The sequence below is a fragment of the Cervus canadensis genome, chromosome 28, assembly GCF_019320065.1.
Source record: "Cervus canadensis isolate Bull #8, Minnesota chromosome 28, ASM1932006v1, whole genome shotgun sequence".
Taxonomy (NCBI): Eukaryota; Metazoa; Chordata; class Mammalia; order Artiodactyla; family Cervidae; genus Cervus; species Cervus canadensis.
The window spans coordinates 27108080-27128608 of record NC_057413.1 but is presented as its reverse complement, the minus strand read 5'-3'; the positions used below and the strand labels follow the sequence as shown (position 1 = coordinate 27128608).

The 20529-nt window shown below is 47.0% G+C and overlaps 1 protein-coding gene across 2 annotated transcripts; it reads right to left on the bottom strand.

The window, feature by feature from the left end:
* Nucleotides 1–635: 635 nt before the first annotated feature.
* On the bottom strand, nucleotides 636–17525 carry MCM3 (minichromosome maintenance complex component 3). Of its 2 annotated transcripts, XM_043450176.1 has the most exons (17): nucleotides 17278–17525; nucleotides 15866–15978; nucleotides 15260–15468; nucleotides 14659–14789; nucleotides 11639–11877; nucleotides 10849–10957; nucleotides 10011–10164; nucleotides 9525–9656; nucleotides 8710–8918; nucleotides 6684–6858; nucleotides 6221–6347; nucleotides 5190–5340; nucleotides 4429–4569; nucleotides 3450–3553; nucleotides 2932–3017; nucleotides 2473–2542; nucleotides 636–1374 (listed from the first exon to the last, which is right to left on the bottom strand). In XM_043450176.1, the coding sequence occupies exons 1-17, from the start codon at nucleotides 17353–17355 to the stop codon at nucleotides 1176–1178; spliced, it is 2427 nt and encodes an 808-aa protein (XP_043306111.1). In that variant the 5' UTR covers nucleotides 17356–17525; the 3' UTR covers nucleotides 636–1175. The 2 variants fall into 2 exon arrangements, with proteins under 2 accessions (XP_043306111.1, XP_043306112.1); XM_043450177.1 differs by lacking the exon at nucleotides 15866–15978 and having other exon boundaries at nucleotides 17278–17330.
* Between the last annotated feature and the right edge of the window lie 3004 nt (nucleotides 17526–20529).

Here is a 20529-nt window from a genome sequence, read left to right as displayed (position 1 = left end):
CCCAGATCTCACAACTGGGAACCCACACCACCTCTTCTCAGAGCAGACTCAAATCCATGCGACCCAGGCCTCCCGTTGACTCACAATTTTTTTTTTTCTTTTTATTTAAATAACCTCAAAAGTTCCTCAGAAGCTACCAAAACCATACAGAGGATAGAAGTCTTGCCCTGGACCCTCCAAGACTTCTGTGCAAACAAACAAACCCCAAGGGCTGGACATCAGGTGTTAGGAGGTTTCACAAGGATCCTGTAAGGGGATCTCTTAATGGACAAGAATTCACCAATTTTGAGGGTCTGACATACTGGGTATTATTTTTGCATGAAGGGGCTTTGATTCCTGTTCAGAAAAGCCATGCAAAGGGTCAACTCTCCTAGATATGTTCACACACTGGCCTCCTGTGGCCACTAAGCTATCCTGAATTGGCAAGGTTTGGTTTGCAGTTTTAACAGATAAATGCTGATGTCCTTGGGGAAGAAATCAGCCCAGAGAAAGCTTAACCCCCAATGAGCACGGCAGCCTGCTGCCACCTATTGGTGATGCGGTGCAAACGCAGGCAGCCCATCCCACAGGGTGGAACTTTGGAGGAAAATACAATGAAATGAGTCCAAAAAAAATCACACAGTATTTAGGCCACATGGAGACTATAAAATATGAGTGTTTATTTAATGTCTTGGATGTTTGGGTCAAAACTCCATGAGTCTTAACTGGTGCTACCGCAAAGCAAGCTTTCTAGGCCTGAGGATTTGCCTCAGAGTTTCTCCATCAGCACAGAACCACCGGAGTCTGTTCTAGACCAAAGTGCTGGGGGGCAGAAGCAAACACAGAAAGGATGAATAGAAACCAGCTGTGACCCCCTAACATACTCAGAAGTTGTGCTGTCTACAGTGAAAAATGGTGTGGCTTGTTTGGGGCCGGCAGTGGGGATGGTCCAGTCTTGTGCAGTGAAGATGCATCGCCTTGGTCCCGTCCACCTTCTCTTGACCCCACGGCGGTTTTCCTGACCCGTCCTCAGGCTTCCCCCGAGTCCTGACTCTGCTTGTCACTCATCCTCCACTTCAGTTCAATTCAACACTGACATTCAAGGAATGAAGGCAAAGGCTGGGCTGGAGGGAGGGTGAAGAGGAAATTGGAAGGAACGTTCTTGGCTGGACCCCACAGTCGAAAGACGAGGGCCCTCAGATGAGGAAGACGATGCCCTCGGAGACCATGACCTGGTTGTCGTCCTGCATCCTGCTCAGCGCAGCCTGGATCTCCGCGGAGGAGAAGGGCTCTTCGTTGTCTCGGTTGACGGATTCTGTGAGGCGACTCATGCCAACTGATTGTGCGTGAGCTTCCCGGAACACCTCTAAGAGGGCCGCCTTGAAGGCCTTCAACCTGCCCAGGATGGGAGAGAGAGGGTGAAGGAGGAGGAAGCTGCCACAACAAGGCCGGAGCCCAAGAGCATCGGTGTACCCCACAGACTGCCCCTGATGGCTGCTCCGCGCCTGAGCTTCACCCTCAAAGCTAAGCGATTAGGTTACAGAGCTTCCTGCCCATAGAGAAATAACAGCATTTTAAAAACCAGAAGCCACTGAGGATATGGGAAACTGGCATCTGTACACTGCTGGCAGAAATGCAAACTGTGATGACATCTTTGGGAAGCAAGTTAGCCACATGTGTTATAATTCTGAGGTGCATCTCCTCTGACTCTGGGAATCCATTCCTAGAAACTAACCCCACAGGTCCATCCTCACCACTGCAGTGACATGTGTTAAGAATGTGTTTTACTGTAAACAGCAATCTTAGGAAAGCCAGACATCCCTCATTAGAAAACACAAGAATGTACATGTTCATACTATGGAAAACCCGCAGTCATTGAAACGAGACCTCCAAGATTCAGAGAGTACTTTCAGATATAGTTGATTCGCTGTCCTGGGGGCTGGAGTTCCACTTGATCTTAATGTTTCTTCCTAAATACTTGATGATGTGTTTCAACTTTTTTCAGTGAAGACACTGTGTATGTTAAGGTTAGCCATGGAGTTCCTTTGATATCCAGTAAATATAAAGTTTTTAGATAAAACTGTTTCTGAATATCTACTGGTAAAAACTGATTATCTCAAAACAAATGACAACCATCCAGTGAGAAGAAAAAATATACATATTTTTTAAGTATATACATAACCTACTGAGAAGACTCCAAGGTTACAGTGAGACACAAATTCTAGCCTTGCTTTAAGACTTCTCTTTCTAATGGCACAAGGATATCAGATTTTAAATTCTCACAGAGAATTATTTATGATGCAAATGGTAAAACCTAAACAACTGGGGATTCTAAGAATATATGAGCTCTTTACACAATTTTCATAACTTTTTTCAAGCTTGAAATTGCCATCAGAATATAAAACATTCTAGAAATCCTTGGGCCTCTAGTTTTGAGCTCTGTTGATAACAGCTTGTTTCCTACCTCCAGGGAAGAGGTCCTTCCCAACTCACCTGGATTCACTCAACTCCACCTTCTGGGACTCCTTGGTCTCCTGTGAGTCTGTCGCCTTTGGAGTGTGCACTTGAGGGGAAAAGGTTACAGAGAGCAGAAGACAACAAGGTGAAGCCACGTCCACGACCCCAGAGGCCCCTCTCCACCTGCTGAGCCTGCAACCCTGGGGCTCACGTGGGGCCAGCCAAAGCAGCTGGAACAAAGGCTCTGGTCAGGCAGGAGCCCCCCAGCCCACGGGATCTGGGACGCTCGCGCCAGGCTTGGCAAAGAGCATGGTGCACCGAGGAGGTAGACCAGAAGGCAAAGCTTATTTCCAAAGCTCCGAGTTTCCTGGATTCTTGGACACAGGGCCCCAAGCAGCGAGCTGAATGGGAACCCACAAGCAAATGCATAACACAGAGCATTAAAGAGCCAGGAGACCCAGACCACCTTTTTACCAGTGGGGGCTGCTCGCTCACCCTGAGGCATTTCCTCCTCCGTGTTGGTGAAGTCATAGGGGTCATAGGAGTCCCCTTCCTTGGCATCCGAGGGATGGGTCCTCCTCCTAAAATACCGACAGTCCAAATGGAATGCTGGGCCCAGGCCTGTACAAACCGCTGCCTTTTCTCAAAGAGACCAAAGGTCCCTGGACTAGAGCACAAGCAGGCCCTGCTTCCCAAGGCTCTCTCCCTGTCGCCCACCCTCAGAAATTCAGTCTCAGGCCTGAAATGATAACCCGGAGGAAAGACTTCTGAAATGTGAACCCAGCAGTCTCCCACAGCTTCTCGAGCAAGAGAGAGGGCCAAATCCTCACACGGAGGACAAAAGAGGCTGTAACCCTGTCTGTCCGGGTCACCTCCACCCTCCAACCCTCTGCAGCATTGGTCTGGCCACCGCTTCCTGCAGCCTTGCCCTTCCCCCTACCCCCAACTCCACCGAACATCCTCCCCAGTCCCAACCAGAGTCTTTCATCTCCTTCCTCTGTGCCCCATCCAACCTCTTCGTCTTCTGCTCCTGGTCCTCCTGGCTCTTCTCCACTTCATCTTCAGTCTCTGATTCATCCTCACTTCGCTTCTTACGTTTCTTCTCCTTCTCGAGAACCTAGGACCAAGCCACGTGTGGGTGGGCGGGAGGGTCATGGATACTGGGGACCGAATGAAGAACAGCCCCCACTGCCCGACCACCAGCAGCAGCAGTGACCCCCCTGGGTCTGATGCCCTGGCCTCTCACTCATCCCTGAGCCCAGGACGGGGGGCAGGGAGTCGGCTGTGATCCATCTTTAAAACTGCTAGGAGCCGTGTGCCACACCCTTCTCAGAGCATGCACTCTAGGAGTGTCCACTGAATACAGAAGTGAAAGAGAAAGTCTATCCCATATTGCTTAAGTGGAAAAACAAGCCATTTCTTTATAGATTAGGTATTTAAGACAACTCCCAGGCAAGTAAAGAGATTGTCAAAAAAAAGCTCATCAGACCCACAGTTGAACACCCAAGGGCTACAAGCCATCCGACTGGTGGGTGGGGAGGACAAGGTGGAGAAGGGAGTCGAGGCCTCCACGCCCACTGTGTAACAAGACAGACACACACTGTCACAGCAGCAGACGTGGGGGAACTTCCAGGAGGAGCAGCAGGTGTAAAGGACACCTGAAGAAGCTGCCAAGAGGAAGGCCGAGACTCTGGTAACACTTGCTTCTTCAAGAGGCAAAGAAGGAGCAGACAGAGGAGCCGTCAGCTGAGATGCTGCTCATCAATGAAACCAGAGTCTTTGAGGCCTCCAGGGGCTGACTTCAGTATTTTAAAGCCTTCCAGCTGATTCTCACATGCACCACGGCTGACAACCACTGGAGAGGGAGGGCACTGGAAAGGCCGCTGCTCTCTGCCAATGTTCCAGATGCCGGGGTCAGCCATGCCTGGCTGGGAGGCCCGAGCACAGACCACCCACTCAGAGGAGCTGCAGGCGCAGCGCCTGGACGCTCACCTTCTTGAAGTAAGCGTACTGGACGAGCTCCACAGCCTCCTCTGCGTCCTGCAGGTCCACGGTCTTGCTCATGCGGGCCTTGGCGTGGGCCGTAGCCAAGCGAATCAGGGTTTCCAGGGTCCGGGCTGTCACTGGAGACGTCTGGGGGGAGAGAACAGGGGGGACCATCCTCCAGAAACCCGGCGGCGTGCCCGTCAAACCCACCTGCACAGGGAGGGAAGTCCAAGCCACCTAGCCAGAAAAACTACATAAAATTCCCAAAGAAAAGTAACCAGGGAAACATGATAGAGAGCGTTGAAGGAGAGGGGACGAGTTGAACAGGGAAGAAGACAACCAGGTGTCTCCCGGCTGGAGTGAGGACAGTGGGGAAGAACCTTCGCCACAGGGCCCGCCACAGGCCAGGACCCCGCTTTTATGTTCAGTGTCAGTCATTAATAACCTGGAGCAGCTTTAGAGATGAGGAAGAGGGGACTCAAGAGTTTCAAATACTTTGTCCAGAGTCACACCCACATGTCGGGGGGAGGGGGTTATGAGAGGGGTTATCTGACGACAATCTTTCTAAAGCTGGGAGAACCCACTGAGGCCCAGATGACGAGCAACCGGGTAACAGGAAGCCCTTCAGGCCAGAGAGGAAAAGGGAAGGAATCACGGCACTAAAATGACTCCCGTGCTCCTGCGGGCGCGGGCACTCCCTCCCCGGCCTCGTCCTGAGAGGCTCCGGCCCCCTCTCTCCGGGTCACCGTCCCCGAGGGCGGGCTCACCCTGGCGGTGTCCGAGCTCATGCTGTCCTGACTGCGCAAGCGTGAGTACTCCTCCGCGATGTAGGCGGCTGACTCCTGCGTCAGCGCCGGCTTGATGATTTTGGCCACGTGGATGTACTTCCGCATGAACGCCGCACTCACCATCTTCTCCCTGGACCCACACACACGGTGACTGTCAGTCCCCTGCCGCAGCCCGGGCACCTGCCTGGGGTCCTGGCCGTGCCCCTCCTCGGGGAAGTCAGGGTCACGTGACAGGGCACACATGGCCTGGAACCCAGTGCCAGAAACCCCTGTTATACAGGACGTGTCCAAAACCCTCTCATGGGTTTTATTTAATTCTACAGTATTACTTAGGTATTACTTGTGACATAGGTAGTTTAGGTGTTATCTGTCCTTTATCAGTGGGAAAAATATGGCTCAGAGAATTTTAAGTGGACTCAAAATTCCTTTTCTGACTCCAAATTCTACATTCTTAAACCAGTGTGTTTCAAGATTACACAGTGTTTCCTACTGCACCATGGCCAAACAGAGGCATGCCATGGCTACCCACTCCAGTATTCTTGCCTGGAGAAGTTTATGGACAGAGCCTGCTGGGCCATGGACCACGGGGTCACAAGGAGTCGGACACAACTTAAGCAACTGAGCACACCTGTCAGGCTCTGGGCGCTTGAGCACAAGTCTCCTTTATCCAGATCTGCCTGCAGGCTTTCCAGTGTTTGTGATCTACCAGCCCCTCCAACATGCACTCCAAGGGCCATGTGACTTGTGCAACGCTTCACTTACATGGGTAACAAGACACACCCACCACCGGTTAGGCGGGTCGTCAAAGCCTTCCATTTTAGGAAGAGACCAGAACCTAAGTTTGATCACCCACAAACATTCACAAGGCAAGTGACCATGAAAAATTCTGCCAATCCGGAAAAGAAAACAGATCCCCATGATGATGACTCCAAGCATGACCTTGGCTTGGGCAGCTCTAACGTGACACAGATCTCAGGTTCCCTCCAGGAGGAGGTGTGGAGAATGCTTACTTCTTCTTCTTGACCCCGTGCAGAAGGCTGTCATGCTTCTCGTAGATCTGGGTGTCCTGCTGGTCATCTGGGCTGAAGTTGGGATCATCCGTGGCCAGGATATCCACAGCGCTGCCTAGAGGCATAGCTGAGAAGCCCAAGTTGGGAGAATGGAGTAAGAAAGAGCTGAACCCAGAGAAAAATCGCTTCTTCTGAAGACAGGTGAGACTCACAAAGTAAGGATCCAGAAGGAAGCAGACACATGGGCCCCACAAATAAGGAAGCAGAACCACTTGGTCCACAGGAGATGCTCTGAGGTGCTCCCAGACCCCAAAATGGACAAGAGACACACTGTAGGAACCAGGGAGGCGAGGGCGCCTTCACATCACCCCAGATGCCGCCACACCCACCGCCCCGGGCTGGGCCTGGGCGCGGCCTGTGTCTGGGCGCCCCCCACATCAGTCCGTCTCTCCCCCCGCCTCACCGTCTCCATCCTGCTCTCCGGGTGCCCTGTAGCGGTGCATTCGGAGGACGTGGTCTGAGATTTCCCGGTCCTGCTCGGGATCCATCTGGTCCAGCATGATGAAGAGGAGGTCAAATCGGGACAGCAGCGAGTCCTGCAGCCCAATGTTCTCCATGGGGGTCTTGTACTGATCATACTGTAGCGGGGAACACGGAGAAAAGGAGCAGGGAGACAACGTCGATCACAAGAAAGAACAAGGAGGCCAGATCAGTCATGGGAGTGAGAACAGGCCAGACCCTCAGAATACAAACCAAACAAGCTGTGAAGAAGTAAAGCATTTCAAAGCTACTAGGAAACGGAATTCATCTCCTCTGTGTGCAGCCCTTTCCTCATCTACGCTCTTTGAACAGAGCCCCAGCCTCCCAGCTCCAGTGCCTCTAACAGGCCGAGTGTGGGTCTCAGAGCCAGCCTCCTCCTTCTCAAGCTCTACTCTGTGCTCACTCCCAGGCAGATCAGCTCTGGAAGATGAGTCCCTCTTTCTACCTGTGATGAAGACAGATAAGCTGGCTAAGCCAGAAACACCTGAAACCTTGGGCCTCTTTACTCGGAAGGTACTGGGTAAAGTCTCAACAAAAATGAGTGATAATCTATAAGCCACAGTACCTTAAGGAGCCAAGGAGGTTTTCCTGGGATTCAAGAACGCCTATGCTCTTATCCTTCAACTCTAGGCCTACCAGCTGATGGCTCCCCACAGTCAGAGGCCTGAAAACCTCACAGGTAACATTAACGATTCTGATTGCATTCACATTTCAGGACCTGCCATTTTCTCCCTACATTTGCCAAATAAACCTTCAGAATGACATATCACATGTTACCATTAATCTAAATATCGTACGGTTCTCAACCCACACTAACCCATTAGAACCAACCTATGGAGCCTTCCTAAACCAGAGCCCCCAGGAGCTCCAATCCAGAGATTTGGATTCAGAGACTCTGGGCTAGGATTGAGCACCTGTATATTTAAATATGCCACCAAAACAGGTGTTTCCATGCACTGTGGGCTCTGTGTTGAAACCCTCTCTGTCATTTTCTAGTTTGTGACTCAAGTCTTTTGTGCTTTCATTTTCTCATCTGTAAAATGAAGATAATACCTCCCTCCCTCACACAGTTAGTGAATGAAAGGAGATAATAAATGTAAAGCGTCTGTAAATATTAGTTAACAGTATAACAATGGTACAGTCTTTAAAGGGGGCAAGTTGGTAATCTCTGCCATAAAAATGCATGTAACTGTTAATCCAGTAATCCTATTGCCAAGTATTCATCCCTGAATGTTTAACATAATGCACATTAAGGGGTATTCACTGCAGCTTCAGTCATAATAGCAGGCAGGAAAAAGGGAAAATACCAAATGTCTATCACGTGGAGACTGGCTAAATAAATCATAAGTCCATACAATGGAATAGACTGTTGATTTAAAAAAAAAAAACAAACCCCCCTAAACTAAGCAAACCCCAAGCTGCATAAATATAAAAGATTACACCTAAGCACATCATAGTCATACCAAGAAACAAAGACAAGAAAATTAATTCTTAACAAGGAGATAATATATTTACTGGCACATGCTAAAGTTTTGGTTTCCTGAAGCACTCAAGAGCTGTCAGTAGTTTTCTCTTGGGAAATGAATAGGAGAGAGAAGGCAGGCTATTAATCTCCTTATTATATCTCTCTGCTCTGTTCATAAACCCTTCCACCACCTGCGTACAGTACTCTCATTTCAATGTCAATATCAGCTACCTGGGTTGTGACGCTGCAGGTCACTTTGGTTTTCTTCCTTGTATTTTTAAAAATGTGCTTTAAGTAACTTTCCAGGGGATTCTGATGTGGATGAATGGGTGAGGAACCACTGTCCTAAACCAAGGGCAGTAACAAGATGACGAACTTACTGTAGTCTGTGGTCTGGGTCACCTGGAATAAACTCCACAGCCCAAATTACTCGGCAAAACCAAATGAAGGTGAGGACAACAGTTGAGTGCCTGACTCCACTCACCCTGCCGTAGACGGGGTTGGCAGCTGCCAAAACACTGCAGCGGGCGTTGAGGCGGGCGTGGATGCCGGCCTTGGCAATGGTGACTCGGCCCTGCTCCATCACCTCGTGAATGGCCGTGCGGTCCATGTCAGACATCTTGTCAAACTCATCGATGCAAACCACACCTCGGTCAGCCAGGACCATGGCCCCCGCCTCCAGACGGCGCTCACCTGGGAGGTGGGGAGGGAAACACACACACTACCATCCAGGTTGTGGGGGGACAGGGGGGAGATGTCAATCTACTTTCTAAGCATCTTGCACCATCACATGAGTGGGAGAGTGGAATGAAGAGGTGTCAGCTTCTAAGACTCGGAGCAGACCCTGGGGTCATCTGTTCAAGCTCCGATCTGGACAGTACTACTTGTCCCACTTTGATACCTAAGCAGCCAGCCTCCAACAGCCCTCCTTCACAGATTTCCTCTTTGAGCCTCACCTTCAAGCCATTTCCCAACTAGATCTCTGTTCTCTTTTCACTGGCCTTCAAAACCCTTCCTCTAATGTATAAAGTAGTAACAATCTTCATTTCTATCTCTCTTCAAATGTCAGAAGCTTTCTCCTTCAGAACTCTCTCTGACAACCTTCCAGGAGACATTCTTGTCACTAGACGGCCACCCAAACCATTTACATCATTTACTCACTGTTGCCAGTCCCCTCCAGCAGGCCTGCTCTAACCTCTCAAGTGTATCTTCCCAACACCAGCCAGGGCCCGGAGCAAGCTCAAACTATCTATGCGCACCTCACTGCCGGACCTCTGCTAAGGACCCTCCCACCCTCACCTGTTTCCTGGTCTGTGGTGACAGCGGCCGTGAGACCCACACCGGAGGAGCCCCGGCCGGTGGTGGGGATGGCCCGCGGTGCTGTGCAGAGCACATATCGCAGCAGCTGGGACTTGGCGACCGATGGGTCTCCTGCAACGGGACGGGGCCGCGGTGACTCTCGGAACCCCCCACCCCCACCCCCAGCGCCCCGAGCCGGTGCTGCTTTTCTAGCACAGATCTTGACACAACAAAAATATATAGTAACGGGTTGTTTGTGTAATTTTTTTTTCAATTTCCCTTTACCATTCCTGGAAGAATAGACATTAAAAATCAGAAAACCCAGAAATAATAAAGATATAACTTTAAAAATTCACTTTAGACTTCTGCCCTTTGAGGGAACTGAAACACAGCTAGGTACAGACACACACATTGACAGATGCCAGATTCCTGCAACCACACCCCACAGGGGAAGACCAGGCAGCTACACAAGTCCCCACACCGTACCTATGAGAAGGATATTGATGTCCCCACGGATGTGGCTGCCGTTCTCGAGGTCTCGCTCCACCCCTCCCAGCAGCAAGCAGAGGATCGCCTTCTTGACATAGTCGTGCCCGTGGATGCTGGGCGCCAGTGACCTGGCCAGCTGGTCAAAGATATCCTAGAGGAGGGACAACCACGGAGTAAAAAGCCTGAGGAAACGCCCTGGGGCTGGATGAACTGGCTTCATACTTCAGGCCACAGATGATGCTTGAAGAAATATTGTTTCTAATGGTAAAAGCTTCTTCTCTAAGACTTTCACACTGATCAGAGCATTATCAAAATAGACACAGAGAAAGCCTGGATTCCAACTCCTGCTTGGAGCTTTAATTTTTAAGGAAAACAAAAAGTGTTTCCAGGCCCAAAACATTTTGGGTTTAATAAGACTGTGTACTGTGCTTCAGCAGTAACCTTTGTCATACATCCACCTGTTCAGTTCTAAATATGGGCATTCTGTCTTTAAAGATAGAAATTTTTTAAAGAAAAATAAGAGAACTAAAACAAAAATAACATATTTCAAATTTAAATAGCAATCAATGTATCACTGATATATCCCATATAGACTTTGTACACTAATATTCTAACTCCTATTCTAATATTTATATTAGGTTCACTTAACAGGGAACACAACAGAAATATTAAAGAAAAACACCCTTTTGCTTACTGACTCAAAACTAGAAGCTGGCACCAAATACTTCAGAGAAAAAACCTTGACCTTCCTCCTGATCCAAGACAAAGATGGCCATGCCCAAATATGACCCTAACAAATTTATCCCCACCCTCAGATCCCCAGAGGATGCCAGACCTTGGAGCGGGTTTTACTGAACTTCTTGATCTTGGCTATGTCCTCAGCGGAGAAGGAAGGCTGAACATCCTTGCTCATCTGTTTCACGTTACAGGCAATCAAGACAGTCCTGGGACAGAGAGGAAAGCATGAGGCTATTTTCAGTTGCTAACACCAAAACCTTCTTAGGCTCCTAACCTAGGATGGCAAATCAAGAAAGGAAGGAAGTAGAAGGGAGGAAGAGTACAAAGAGGGAGTAAGGAAGAAAAAAAGAAAAGAAAAGCTGTTCTGAATTCAACCACTGATTCTCTTCAGCTACACTAGTGGTAAAGAACCCGCCTGCTAATGCAAGAGACATAAGAGATGTGGGTTCAATCCCTGCGTTGGGAAGATCCCCCGGAGAAGGAAATGGCAACCCACTCCAGTATTCTTGCCTGAAGAATCCCATGAATGGACAAGCCTGGTGGGCTACAGTCCAAAGGGTCGCAAACAGTTGGACATGACTGAAGTGACCTGGCACGCATGACACAAATCTGCTCATGGCGCCTCACCTTGTCAATTTACCCCCTGCTGACCTACAGAAATGAGTGTCCTGGAGGGAGGTGGGAACACACGAGAAACCCCCAGCAAGCCAGGAGGCTATAACCATGAGACCAGTAATTTCCACTCTTAGCAAAAGACAGTTCATCTTGCAGGCAGGCAGTGTTCTGTCCATCTAATGGAACTCTCGACGATGGCAACCTGGAGAAAGATTGCCACCAGAATGCACTCTGCCAGCTGCGTTCCGGACACCTCAGGACGGACCATGTACCTGAAGGTGCCCGAGGTGTAGCCTCCCTTCTTTCCCGGAAGGCAGCGGTAGGTCCCCACCACCTGCACCCGGTCACCGGGCTTCACTCTGTCCACCAAGTCGTCATCCAGGATGACGTCCACGGAGCGGGGAAGCTGGCCGGCGGGAGCCTTCTCCGGCATTTCCTGGATGGTGATGGTCTGGTGGTCCTTGTAGACAGAAAGGCCGTATTCTGTCTCAAGGGGATTGTTTTCCTCATCCTGAAAAAGGCACACGGAGCAGCGGTCACCTCAGCCCTGTCTTAGAAACACCACACACTCGTTTTGTTATAGGAAACAAATATAATTCAGAGATACCCTCACAAGATTAGTATCTAGGAACATAATGCCCCAAGTGTCTTCTCCAGTTCTTCACAATCCTGTCCTAGTAACAAACCATCAAATGGAAGGGGTGATCTACAGCCAGAGGGACCACGGTTATATTAACACGTACATATAAGATACTCACTTCCTCTGTGCTAGGACTCGGTATTTCCACTCCTAGGTTAATACCCAACACAAATGTTCACCCAAAGCCACATACATTACAAGTACTACTTGTAATAGCCCAAAACTAGGAAAAATTCAAACGCCATCAACAAGATGGTTAAATAAGTGTGGTACATCCACATAAGTGAACACGACGCGGCAATGAGTGTATGGAGTGCACCTATACACATGGATGAATCTCAAAAACATACACTGAACAAAAGAAGCCTGACACAGACAAGCATTTAAACATAAAAACAGAGAAAACTACTCGTAACTGCTGTAGATGTCAGGATCTCGAGGGCAGAGCGGCCTCAGGAGGGACTTCTGAGCACTAGTAAGGTGCTGCTTCCTGATTTGGATGTTGATTTTATAGTATATTCATCTTGTGAAATTTCACTGAGCTGTACACGCAATGTAAACTTTTCTGTACATTGTGTGTGTGTGTGTGTCTGCTGTGCTCAGTCATGTCCGACTCTGCGACCCCCTGGACTGTAGACCACCAGACTCCTCTGTCCACGGGATTCTCCAGGCAAGAATACTGGAGTGCGTTGCCATTACCTTCTCTAGGGTTCTGTATATTAAACTTGAATAAAAAAAACATTTTGAAGTTTTACTTCCTTGCCATTTAAATTTTCTAAAAACACAACAGCTATCACTTACGGAGTGCCTACTATGTGCAAGGCACTGTGGTGTAACTTCATAAAATTATCTCGTAGGATCATCACCACAACTCAGTTCCCAAAGCAGGCCTTTTTCACATTTTACAAAAATAAGGAAACTGAAGCTGGGAGAGGTTAAAGAAGTTCCCCACGGTGATCGCCAAAGCCCATGCTCTTAAGAACCATGCCAGGCGGTCGCCAGAACACCTGGTCTGGTGTATTTCAGGTCCTGAGCTAAGAAGTTTGGCCACAGCAATCGGGAGAGTACCCCCTGAATAATTCCAGGAGAATAAATTCTAGAAAGTAGGGATCCTAATGAAAAAGAAAGCTGGGTGCCTCAGAAAATGCAAGTGGCCCGAGAGTAAAAAGACAGGGTCCTAGTCCTTGGGGCCATCAGTTACTGGAACATAAACAAGTCATTCCACCTCTCCGACCTTCACATTTCACCAGGAAACAGGCTAAATGGCTCTCAAGTACAACTCAGTTACAATTCTAAGAAACTAAACCTTGCTTGGAGAAGGCAATGGCAACCCACTCCAGTACTCTTGCCTGGAAAATCCCATGGACAGAGGAGCCTGGTAGGCTGCAGTCCATGGGGTCGTGAAGAGTCAGACACGACTGAGCGACTTCACTTTCACTTTTCATGCCTTAAAGAAGGAAATGGCAACCCACTCCAGTGTTCTTGCCTGGAGAATCCCAGGCACGAAGGAGCCTGGTAGGCTGCCATCCATGGGGTTGCACAGAGTCGGACATGACTGAAGTGACTTAGCAGCAGCAAACCTTGCTTATATGTTGATTCCTCCACCAGGTGATAAAACTGAAGACAAGGACTGAGTCTTCTTTAGATCTGTGTTCTCCTCAGTGCCTGACAATCCTTCGGATACAGTTGCTCTAAATTAACATTAGATGGCAGGAACTTTTAAAAATTGCCAGTTTTCGTGAGATGCAAGTAAGATAATTTGGAACCAGGATATTAATGATTTCTCATCTTGACTTTTTTTTTTTGTCAATTCGAACATAAAATGAATTTGACTGGAAAGGGAAACCGCTACTGGGAAGCAATTTGCTACTCTTACAGTTATCTGTACATTCCTTGTTTAATTGAAAAACTAGAAATGGAGGTAAAGAATTTAAGATAAGAGTACTGACTGGATAATTAGCATTGGCTTTTACCTTTTTGTTCTAACAGCAGAAAAATCATTTCTTTATATCCTCCTCCTTCACCTGTATCAATTTTGTTTTCTACTGTTAATTACATTGTATATTTATAGTTCTTTACTTACTGTTGTGCATGTACTGGCAATAAAAACATTACTTGGGAAAAAAAAATCTGATGGCAGGGACAGAATGAGTTCAGACATCAAATAATCAATATTAATCATCTTCTCTTGTCTCATTCAGTAAGAAGGCCTTACACCATCCTCAAGTCAAATGAATTTGAACACCAAGACTAAAATCACGTTCTACGCCAACGTTCTCTCAAACCCAGAGTAAAATATTTGCAAAGATTTCAGAGTAACATGACTGCATTAAGTATTTTTCCATATTACTCTAAGTAGATTATGAAATCATGATACTTTAACTTTGCTAAAAGATAAATGTACATTAGGTGACCTTTTTGCTTCCTTCAACTCTTCCCTAGTTTTCCAAATTTCCTAAGAGAATATTTTCCTTAAAAAAAATTGTGGCGTTTTCATATTAAACTATGGCTAGCAATCTTCTTTCAAATGAATCCTTACTTTTCACCCTAGTCACATTTAGAGGAAGACTTTACATATTACCTAATTACTTGCATTAAAAAACAACTTTGAACCCAACCTCTGAAGAGGTCCAACTAATTGATTCCCCTCACCTTGGTGGGATAGACAGAGCTGGAAGGAAAGGCCACCAGGGTGGTGAGATCAGAATAACGTCGCTCTATGGTCTTCTTGGTAGCAGGACAGTAGTGGACACTGCGGACGACTTTGGGACGAACTAGAGAGCCTAGGAATAGAAAGTCACCCAACTAAGCAGTGAGAAGGGGATCTGACCCAGGCAAGTCCATGATGACTCCAAATTATGTTCTTCCAACTAGTCAGGTTATCCCAATACTAGCTGTCGTTAATTCATTTTTATATTTACACATAGAATAATACCATATCCATGTAAAACCTTAAAGTACTGCTGATCCCGACCAAGCAGAAGGAGGAATTCAGGGTCAGAATGAGGAGACTGCCAAGAGCCAAGACTCCTCCATTCTCAGCAGATTCACCATTCCGCTGGCACAGGTGGTCACTCAAAGCTCCCCTAGTTACTGTGCAACACTTGAGTTCCTTCAAGTTTCACCCGGTAATTTCAGTGCTCTACCTTTTTGAAGCCATAAGCTCCCCAACTCTATTCCGCCTCTCCTGCCTTCCATACCCCCAAGTCTACCCTACCTCCCTTCCGCGGGTCTCCAACTGTAGCCCACTTACATTTAGTAACAATGCCCTCCACACAGACAACACAGCTCAGGAAGCAGGAGGTAAGGGTCCGAGGAGAGACGTGCTTGGAGCCGAAGCTGCCCTCCAAGCCTATGTAGAACTCCTCGTACTGCTTGGCATACGTAGCATCAATGGAGGCCACGAAATCCTTCAGGGCCCGCTGGAAGGCAACCAGCTCCTCAAAGGCATTGCTCAGGAGGCTGCAGAGAACCATCAGGCAGAGACGGCAGAACTCAAAAAACTTGACCCACAAAACAGAAGTGGACATTCTTACTTGATCAAAGCTTAGGAGTGAAAATCTAGATTCTACTTTCTCCTGCCATCCTACAAGGCCCAGTAAAATACATCAGAGCTGCAGGCCAATTTTAACTCAGTGATGGGGAAATGATACTCAGTTAAACATGGAAGGAGAGGAAAATGCCCACCACCTAGTTTGCGAAGAAGTAAAAAACATAGAAGCAGGTGAGGGTGACGTACTAAGGGCTTCCTGGTCAAATATATTTCATCCAGGTCCTCCCCTGGGAAGCTTGCTCCAACCTGGGGAAGAGAGAGGAGCCATTCTCACTCAGGACTAGGGATGTGCTCTTGGAAACTCACCGGTTAGCCCTCTTCTCGTTTTTCCTACGCAGGTCATTCACGTTGACAATCAACCGGTACTGGTTATCACTAATCAGCTCCCGAACTTTGCTCTGATAAATTCCCTGGTCTTCCTGCAAAATAACCACCACATGCTACAGCAGCTCACAAATTAAAACACTGGATGTTTTTAAAGAGAGGCAGCTCTCACAGCAAGATAAATATATCCATCCCTGCAGCAGACCTGAGCCCCCACTTCACCCACATTTTCACTCATTAGCTTCGGATTCCAAATACACCCTAAAAAGCCAGTGTATAAATTATAACAACTTCCTCAAGGTTATTATTCCTATTATCACCAACAGCTCTTCTGTATGCAGTCACTTCTCAACTTTTAATGGGGAATTAAAACAAGCTCATAAGAAGTCTAAAAAGACAAGTAAAAAACTTGTCAAAATGTAAATTAAAGGGCCTTTTAATATATCAAAGTAACTAACTATAACTTAGTTGCAGTAATATATCTGCAACTTCTGTTGCAGAATCTTGTGTGAAAATAAAATATTTTACTTCCCTATTATCTGTATAATATAAAGAGTTCTCATATAAGGGACCTAGGAGTTGGGAGCCTTAGTTACATTTACAAACAACACTATCAATCCTTCAAGATGCTTTACCAATATTCCATGGCTGTCAATCCTAAATTGCCTATAGTGAAAGTGAAGTCACTCAGTCGTGTCCCACTCTTTGGGACCCCATGGACTGTAGCCTACCAGGCTTCTCTGTCCATGAGATTTTCCAGGCAAGAGTACTGGAGTGGGTTACCATTTCCTTCTCCAGGGGATATTCCCGATCCAGGGATCGAATCCAGGCCTCCCGCATTGTAGGCAGACGCTTTTACCGTCTAAGCCACCAGGGAAGTCTATAAAATCCCCTTTATTTGCGTTACCAACCCTCTTTCTCCGCTTCCCATCAGGTATGGAAAAAGAATGAGGCCAAATTAGAAAGTCTTTTCCTCCGGGTAGGAAGTCAGTCATTAAAGCATGGGGACCCTATAACGGGGCGGGTCACTACCGATTTCCCGCGGTCCTGTCCCCACTCTCCCCCCAAATTAAGAGAGCAGGGAAAAGTGGGAACGATCTCTAAAAGGTCAACGTAGGCTTTACATTTGGTTTGCACTTGGAGAAAACCTGTTGACTTTTGCGAGACTTAGCCACCATTTGTACTCAAGAGAAAAATTACAGGATCGCTCTTAACCACTCCGTCGCCAGGAAAGCTACCAGATCGGGGTGGAAGGTCCCGAGCAGCCGCCCAGCTGCCGCAGCCTGGAGGCCCGCGGTCCCCTTGGCCCCTAGTGTCTCCGCGGCCTTCCTCAGCTCCTGCGCGGCCCCTGGGCTTCCGAGCGCCCTAATTTCGTGACTCGGCGCCTCTCTCACCTCGTCGTCCAGGAAGTCCAGGTAGTCTCTCTGCGCCTCTCGCAGCTCCACATCGTCCAGCACCACGGTCCCCGCCATGCTCGCCGCCCAGGGATTTCTGCGCTGAGGCCCTTTGGCTGACAAGCCCCGGCGCGAAAACGTCCCAACTTTTCCCGCCAAGAAAAGTAACCTCAAGGAGGGGGCGGGGTATCGTGGAGCGTATGTACATTCCGATTGGCTGATTTTCTTACGCTACAACAGCGAGCATCCAATCGAGAGCTGCTTCTTTTCCGGGTTTTCCTCGCGGCGTCTCGCGGTGGCGGGAAATGTTCCTTCCGGCGCCCTCCCCTCTCCGCCCTTACTGACGAGAAGGCGGACCAATTGGACGAGAGGATACTCGCGAAATCAGGTCCGGTCATTGCAGAGCCCGCGAGACCCCGGAGCTGCATTCTGGGAGTTGTAGTCGTCCCCCTTTTCCCTGTACTTTTACAAACGTTCGTGTTTTTTTCCCCCAAGTTGTTTCCTGACCTGCTGAAGAGTGAAGAAATTCAGCCCCGCTATTGGACTGAAAGTAGCTTAGACGTCAGAGAACAGAGGTTTAGAACGCAGGGCGATAAAAACATAAAGGCAAGTCGTTTAAAAAATATATTCAAATCAGTTGTGCATGGATATGTTTTTCAGTCAACCAGTCTCTGGTGGTATCCGGGGCGGGTGGTTGGGGGGAGTGAATTTCGAGAATCTGAGCGGAAAATAGAATAACATCTTTGGAGAAGTTCTGTAGTTCAGTGACTCGTTTGCTAACTGAATACCGGGGCCTGAAGTAGCTCATAAAAATATCAAGCCGCAGAGGAGGGAAAAATGAGATAAAAATGGTCGGGATGTTACCCACTCTCACCCCTACTTCCAGCTGCCCTCCGAGGTGGCCTTATATATGTTACACGAAATTGTGGACGTAATTACTATACCATCCTACTTGCAAGCGGGTAAGTTAAAGGCTTTCTCCCCTTATTAGAAGGTCACAAGTTCTTTTTTAAAAGCTTAGTTTATTGAAAGATAATTAGGAGAAACAAAGGTGTTTCAAGCCTCTTAAGTAATGAACAGGACTAGACATTTGGTAACCATATCTGAAATTTCGACAAATAATTATTAAATTATGTTTGAAAGTCTCTGGGACTCACTGTACACTTAAATATAATCCGCCCAAGCAAAATGTATATGCCATCTATTTGTATGTGTGTATTCTTAGTTTTTACACAGTTTATAGTTAGCATATTTTTTGTGTCATCCTAGCGGGCAGATCCTTAGTCAGAGGAAAAAGGCTGTCATCTGGCTAGCTGCTTTTGTTTATGAAGGGAAAAAAAGGAAGGAATTCTAGATGAGGATTCTGTTTGCAAGTATGTAGTAAGATAATTATTTATTAACTTGAGAATGCCTTTATCACTTGATCTTAACTGTCAGTTTATGACTATATTGAAGACCCAATGTCCTCTGCTCTGAAATCAACTTGAAATTAATGCTAAAAGAACCAGGAAGCTTAGTTCAAATAAAAAAAAAAAAAAAAAAAATTATTTGCAATGGAAAGTTCAAAAAAGTAGAAATATGAAAACCAAATCTTACGTTTCCTTTTTTTTTTTTTTGGCCCTACTGTGGGACTTGTGGGATCTTAGTCCCTTGACCAGGGATTGAACCCAGGCCCCCAGCAGTGAAATCATGGAGTCCTAAGCACTGAACCACCAGGGAATTCCCAAAAATTTCATTCAGAGTTGTGGAATTTTGCACAGAGAACCGTCCTGCCATGGTTCTGGATAAAGACTGGGTTTACTTTAATGTCATTATCCTCAGCTGTGAAAGCCATTCAGATTTCTTTAAAGTTTTCATTTTATATTGGAGTATAGTTGATTAACAATGTTATGTTAGTTTTAGGCGTACTGCAAAGTGATCCAGTTATACATACATGTGTTTCCATTGCTTTCACATTTAGGTTAGCACAGAATACTGCACAGAGTTCCGGAGAAGGCAGTGGCACCCCACTCCAGTACACTTGCCTGGAAAATCCCATGGATGGAGGAGCCTGGTAGGCTGCAGTCCATGGGGTCGCGAAGAGTTGGACACGACTGAGCAACTTCACTTTCACTTTTCACTTTCATGTATTGGAGAAGGAAATGGCAACCCACTCCAGTGTCCTTGCTGGAGAATCCCAGGGACGGGGGAGTCAAGTGGGCTGCCGTCTATGGGGTCGCACAGAGTCAGACACGACTGAAGCGACTTAGCAGCAGCAGCAGCACAGAGTTCGCTGTGCTCCACAGTAAGTCCTTGTCAGTGACATTCAGATATTTAGTCTGTATTATCTTCCTTTCATTAAGGAGTGAGATCTTTGAGCTGAGAAAGTGTATTTCCTTCATCATGCTCTGCTTCTCCAAACTGTTCAGAAGGGACAATCAATCACGTTGTTGCTTAAAAAAAAGTTAGGGGCATTTGTATGTATGTCATATAGAATCCAGCAGAGCCAGTTGCCCTCCTCTACTTATCGATAATGAAGAAACAGGTGTCACCTGATGAAGCCCGGCATCTGTGGTTTCCGTTTTTGCTCAGATTCTTGTTTTCTCTCTGCATCTTTTTTCTCTCCACCCTAGGCCTTGGTAGACCTAAACCAGTCTCCTAAACTGAAGAAACACTAGGGGTCTCCTTGTAGAGCAAAAGTATGCAGGAAGCCAGTGAAAAACAGATTGCAAAGTATGGTAATACTTAAATTTTCCCTTGTCCTCTAGGAATGAGAGGTACCCAAAGGCACAGAACAAGCCTGTAATAAATATACTAAATAACATATATGTTTGCTCAGACCAATGAACAATATTATAAGTTGCAGAACTTTTTAAACAACACTTATGATTAATAACTAGTTTTAACAGCACAGGGAATATAGTCAATAATACTGTAATAACTTTGTATGGTGACAAATGGTAGCTAGACTTATCCTGGGGATCATTTTGTAATTTATAAAATAGATCACTGTCTTGTACTCTTGAACTTAATGTTGTAAGTCAATTATACTTCAACTTTTAAAATAAATAAATAAAAGAAATGTTTGGAACACACAAAACCCTAGCTTTAGGCACTCAGGAAAGTGCTAGAATCCATTACAGCTTTTTGGCAGTACCTCAAAGACCACAAAATTTTGGAGGTCAAAAACTACACCTCTAGGTGTCGGAGCAGCTTAAATAAAAACCTAGGAGTCTAGGCTTTCCCTGATGAAGCAGATCTGTTCTCTTCTTT

Bases quoted from the DNA above. Each gene is read 5' to 3' on its own strand.
- MCM3 (XM_043450176.1), bottom strand. From the start codon at position 17,355: ATGGCGGGGACCGTGGTGCTGGACGATGTGGAGCTGCGAGAGGCGCAG. The intron at 15,469-15,865 runs GTGAGTTTCCAA...GGTTCTCTGCAG, and splicing joins AACGAGAAGAGGGCTAACCG to CCTCCTGAGCAATGCCTTTG. The intron at 10,165-10,848 runs GTCTGGCATCCT...TCCCTCCTCTAG, and splicing joins TCAGTAAAACCCGCTCCAAG to GATATCTTTGACCAGCTGGC.